At 45.7% G+C, this 6,000-nt stretch overlaps 1 protein-coding gene across 1 annotated transcript in view; it reads right to left on the bottom strand.

Annotated features, from left to right (window-relative positions):
- Nucleotides 1-1,934: 1,934 nt before the first annotated feature.
- The window catches only part of EXT1 (exostosin glycosyltransferase 1), a 181,979-nt gene continuing 177,913 nt past the window's right edge, over nucleotides 1,935-6,000 (bottom strand). Inside the window, exons 10-11 of the mRNA XM_075141248.1 lie at nucleotides 4,975-5,146; nucleotides 1,935-2,420 (exon numbers count right to left, since the gene is read on the bottom strand). Coding sequence (XP_074997349.1) covers nucleotides 2,235-2,420; nucleotides 4,975-5,146 — 358 coding nt within the window. The 3' untranslated portion in view covers nucleotides 1,935-2,234. The remainder of the gene's footprint in view (nucleotides 2,421-4,974; nucleotides 5,147-6,000) is intronic.

The following is a 6,000-nucleotide window of genomic DNA, read 5'->3' as shown; positions in this document are numbered from 1 at the left end:
TTCCCTCCCTGGCCCTGCCTACCTACTCTTGCCTCTGTACACGTCTCTCCACATGCTGATTTAACTCTCTGAAATGGCATTAAAAAAATCCAATAAATCACCGGACAGTTTTCTGCGATTTTAGAGAGTTGAATGGGCTCACAGAAGCATCTGGTGGGCACCAGCGTGGCAGAAGGTGTGAGGCGAGACTGCATGGCCAGAGGCTGGGACAGCAAAAGGAGGGGGGGAAAAGTGGCACCTCTACCTTTCAGCAGCATAAGTCACTAGCTGCAGTCTCACACATGTTTTGGCAGATTCCTTTAAAGATTTGGTTCAGATTTAACACCAAATGTCAGGAACCTGATGTTCCTGCCCTAACGCACTGTGCTCTGTTCATACACAAAGCAAAACATTCTTTGCATGTCTTTACATGTCGGGTTGCATCCAAACATTTAGCAATATGTATTTTGCACTTTTAAAGCAACTTTCCATTTAGGGATTCAGATCTTACCAGCAAGAGAAATTATTTCGGCTTCACAGCATTCCCTCTACAACCAGTAACTATTACTTTTACAAATGAGGAAACTGAGGCATGCCTCAGTTATGGGAGTTGCTTAAAGCTGCATAATAAATAGGTGCCTGAGACCGAATGAAACTGGTGATAATTCTGGTCCACCCTTCCTAGCACTCCAGCTACTCTTCAATCCTGCTACTGGGCTGCCTGTTTACAAAGGAATGAGGTATAGAAAGGCTTGCTGGTCTTCTGGGCATTGGCACTAAACCCTCTCGCTGTGACTTTAACAGAGCTCTTGGGGGTGACGATCGTTACAGAGCACCCCAAATGCACCTCATCAAAATGTGAGAGTTCAAATCGTTTTTAAAGTGCTTATTTTCTTAGCAAATTGGAATGGCATCTTCCTGACCCAAATCACTGCTTTTGTTTTTGTTCTTCAACTGAAAGAAACACATAAATAAGCAAAGCACTACAGAGAAATAAACAACTGGAATATTTCCATTTAAAAATACTTCCACTTGAAATGATAAAACCATTTTGGAGCGTGAGCAATGCCAGCATTTCAGGGGCAGGTTTTTTGTCCGAGTTACCCTGCCCCAAGTGCGCCTGGGAGCACCCACTGCCGCCAGTACCCAGGGTCTGACGACACACTTCACTTCAGGTGTCAGACCTCCAGGAGGGAATTTCTCCACCTATTTGCACTTAAAAAAAAAAAAAGAAAGAAAGAAAAAAAGAGAAAAACATGCTTTGATTTCATATAAACCAACTTGTTACAGGCTGAATTCCTGCATTGCGAGCACTAACATGCTTTTTTTTTTTTGCCAACACCGTTTTTGCCCTCAGAACAAAGCTATTTCTAGAGATTTAGCTGCCGTGCCCAAGCGGCACCGGTGCCCCGGGCAGCAGGGACTCAGGCAGGCTGTGCGTGTCCCGCGCAGCCGCCCCGCGGCGCTCACCCGCGGGCAGGGCCATTCGGGGTGCGCCTCTCCTCCAGAATACACAACCGGCACCGCACCTCTGCTGTGCGTGAAGTCTCCCTGTGCTCCATGGCACTGGTTTGCTCCTCGGCAGCAGTGTTCCTCTCCCCCTTCAAGGCAAGGCTGCTTGCCTTTAAAAATGGGGTCCCCAACCAGGAGGACCTATGCTCTCGCCTGGCTTGTTGGGGGCTCTCCAGTTTTCCATCCGTCCAAAGAGGTTTTGCCACAGTGGCCGCTACCGACTTGAGGAAAACTAAGGAAAAAAAATTAAAAAGTCAGCAGTAAATGAGAAACGTTAATATTTCAGTTCTGTCCTGCTTGTGCTCAGTTTGTTTCTGAACCTGCTGCATTTTCTCCCCATGAGATTCAAGCACTTTGCAGGGGAAAGTGAATGAAAATTGCAATGACAATCAAATGCATGAAAGAAAGAAATGGCAGCTTCGAAATATTCACAACCAACACAATTTTGATTAAAGAAAGAACTCTGTTTTTAATAGGTTTTTTTTTTGATCATTAAAAAAGTTTAAACCTGCATAGCAATCATTTCAAAAATAATTATTTAATGTTCCATAATGAAACTGTACACGACCTAGTCTTGAGGGACAGAAGCCTGCCGAGCGGTTCGACGCAGTCCGGAGCAGCGCACCCCCGGTGCCGGGACGCCGCTCGCCGGGGTCGGGCGCGTGCTGTCGGCGGCACAGTCTGGCTCCACGCGCCGGCGGCCGCGTGGGCGGCGGGCGGCTCGGCCCCCTCAGCAGCGCTCCTCAGAGTCGTTCAATGTCTCGGTACTTCTTCCTCAGGATGGAGACCTGGTCTTTAAAGAGGACAGGGTCGAGCCTCATCTGAGAGTGGATCAGCGGCATATAGCCAAACCAGCTGGCGAAAGTGTTCATGCAGCTCTGCCGCTGGGCGAAGTGGTCGGGGTCGGCCCAGCGCGAGGCCCGGGACGTCTGTGTGGAGAGGAGAGCAGAAATCAGACGTCGGCCACGACACAACAAAATGGCGGGAAAGGGCGGGCGCTGCGGCCGGGCTGACGCCATGCTGCACGGCGGTGTTGGGGCTTGAGGGCGCCTGGCTCTGCGGTTGCTGAAATCTGCTCAGTGGGGGGTTTCAAGCCCGGGGAAGGACACCCAGCCCGCAGCGGGAGCCGGCGATGGCGAGCCGGCCACCCCTGAGGGCAGTGCAGCGTGGTGTCCTGAGTTCGACCACCAGCCAACCTGACCCAGAGCATGACACCCGCAAGCAGGCCTCCCAAAGCCTGCCAGCACACTACTTCACCCCTTCCCTCACTCTTTTTTTTTTAACCCTCAAGCTATTTCAGAGATAGAACAAGTCCTTAAAAACCACCAGGAAAGACAAGAAGGCCACCGCTTTCCACTGGAGGTGCACATCCTACAGCCAGCTGCTGCCCACGACCTTCAGCCGTACAACGAAAACGCACTGCAATTATTATGGTTTCTCAGGTCAAAACCACACTTTTGCAGTCCAGATCTGCAGAGTGATTTCAACCAGCTTGTAACTGAGCTCAGCAGAAGTCCTTACATGCTTGGCATTACTCATGTGGGTAGATGTCCTGCAGAGAAAAGCAGGGTGCTTCCAGGAATCCCACCGGCCAAGGCCAGTGCATAAGACAGCACCGTCTCACGGACAGAGAAAATTAACTGAATTTCCACGTTACATCACGTTAAACTCTGACCCAAGGAAAAGACCATGGGTCTTTGCATGCATACACGTAAAATACTGTGGCCTGATTTTCCAAAGTTCAGGGCAGCTGTAATTCCTATGAAAGTCCATGAAACTCAGCACCTCTGGAAAAATAAGGTCCTAACAGCTCTGAAGCAGTTATTATTCTCTATCTGCACCTGAACTACATGTATAAACGTAATAAAACTATTATTTAAGATAAACTACGAATGCTGAGAACTTAAGTTTTGTGCCACTCCTCATGCATCTCCGCATAGCACTTATGTTTCCACTATACTTTAAAAACAAATATAAATTCATAAACTCAAAGTGTGTTAATTAAAATGCGAAGAAACTGATAAAGTCAGGGACTTGCCAAATGAGTGGGGTATCAGACTTGATCTCTGTCCAAGGCCTGTCCAGCTGGTAAGTTATAATGTGCATTTATTACAGACTCTTGATTATGCCGAGCCACTAAAGAGCAAGCAAAAGCTTGTTGCTAGAGGATTATAGCAGACATTCTGGCCATTAACAGTGAATTTCCATATGACTATTAATCTCTGTCACAACACTGAGGTTAGGTTAATTTTTTATTTGTCTTTCAAGGAATTATGAACATGGTCCATTACATTTCCCAAAGCTGCAAGAACAACTTGTCTTTAGGAGAGAGTTATAGTTCATGGCTGACTCAAGTCACCCGTGCTATAAAAAGAAAAATGAATGTTCAGATTTTGCCAAACAGCCAAAGCACAGCCCTGTGGAGAGGTGAAGCTCAAACTGGCAGCAATAGGTTCTTTCTGGATGGCACCTTCTTGTTCATAGAAGGTCTCCTGGGTACCCTGATGAGTCAGAATTGCTGAATGCTACCTATACCTTAGATGAAAGTGCAGTGGTATACAGATAAGGGAGTCTACAAACTGGCATGGCCACTCCCCAGTCAAAGATCCAAGTAATGCTAATAGGAGAAAATGTGAGGGGAAAACAGAGGGCCCCCTCTTTCTCCTGCCCTGTAGTAATTATGGTACTGTTTGTAGTGAGGATCACAGACACTGTGGCAGCACAGATGGGAGGTTGTTTAGGACTTGCGGGTCTTGCAGGACTTGCTATTCCTGCCATCGCTCGCTCACACAGGGCAGGAGGAAAAGTGTCCCCAGGTTACCACGTATCCCTGTTACTAGAAGGTATATCCATTTCTGCAATGACAGAGTGCTTATCCAGTAGGATAGGATCTATCCAGGATCCTCCAGGAAGAGGATCTAAAGCAAGCATTTCAGGGCTGCTAGTGAGTGATGGCGTCACTGTGGGACAAAATGTTCCTTGTGGGAAAAAACGCTTGAATATCACAAATTACCTCTGTTGTGACAGTCTGATGTCAGTGCTTGAATCACACTATAGACTTTAAAATAGCACAGGGATGGCCTGGTACATTACATTCATTAATAATAATTAAAAATAGAAAACCTATCCAGAATTTTCTGCTTCTAGCATTCCATGATTAGGTCTTAGGTCTAGAATATTTAATTAGAAAACTGGAGTTTAACTGAAATTCAATCACCACAATCATCAGTCCCATGAGTTTGGGATCACCATGAATAACACTGTGTGAGAAAACTATGAAGACAAGCTGTGATCCATAGTACGTTTGCCATTTCTCCTTTTCCTTCATTATAATAAGCATACCTAAAGTCTATTTACAGTTCTGCTAAACTAAAAACTGCAAAAAAATTGACAGAATTGTATCACTCTGTAAGCCTAACCTAGAAGTCAAACCATTATATTATCAATACATCCCAACTGCTAAAATACACTGTGGATACATACCTGTCCCATCATGGTCTCCTTATACTGTTTTTTCTGTGTTACTTTGATTGGAGGCAATTTTGTCACGGCTGACACCAAAAAATTCATTAGAATGTCCTCACAATTGGCCAGTTGGTCCACCATATTCTTTAGGCTGGCAGGCAGGTAATGAGTGTACAGGTAGTGATAATATCTGGAAACCAACAGCAGTGTTATTAATACAAGTCGCTGGGCTTTCAGGGATTACAAACTCCAGGAAATTTCTATCTCAGTTGAGACACAGGTTTTGTATTGAACTCTAGATATACTACTCCCTTTCTTCAGTCTCATCCTCCAAAAAGAAGGGAGAACAAATCAGTATCTCATCAAGACAGTAAATAGTGGTAAATAGTGCTATGCCTTTTTTGTAACTGCGTTGAAGGAAATAATCCAGACCTCACTATCAAGATAATGGAGAAGCAGGAAAGAGAGCACCACAGTGCTATAATGTGATAGACAACACTGATGAATTCATCCTCCACCTCTTCTTTCAAAACTGTTCAGTTGGAGAGAACTCTATTAAACTGGCCTACTACTGTCCTTATTGTTGAAATTATTGGGCCTGTATCATCCCCTATGGCCTGTCTTTGCCTTTGCGGGGATGCGGATGAGATACTCCAGAATTTGCTGCCTTTCTCCTAAAATCTAGAGAGGTCTTTGGTCTGCTGAAGTCCTAACAACAGGGGTTTTCTCCAACATGCTGCAATATGCTGATCCGTGACGTGTCCACCGTACTACATTTCTAGAGTAGCCAGAAGACTTTGCAGTCTGCAGCTGTCAGCCAACACGTACCCAGAGCTGGTCTGGAAGTAACCTCCTTTCTGCTATGCTACAGGCCATTCAGCCGAGCAGCTTAATGAATTCGGGAACTCTTTGAAGTGTGTAATTCCTGATGTTAAAAAGAGCAGTCCGACTGCCTCAAAATACAAGTGACTTCAAAGAGACCCAACAAGCGCAATAATGATTACCAGATCCCCAGAGCTAAACCAAGAACTTAAATTATTACCC

The sequence above is a fragment of the Calonectris borealis genome, chromosome 2 (assembly GCF_964195595.1).
Source record: "Calonectris borealis chromosome 2, bCalBor7.hap1.2, whole genome shotgun sequence".
NCBI lineage: Eukaryota > Metazoa > Chordata > Aves > Procellariiformes > Procellariidae > Calonectris > Calonectris borealis.
The sequence above is the reverse complement of the archived record's forward strand: the minus strand, read 5'-3'. Positions and strand labels throughout refer to the sequence as shown.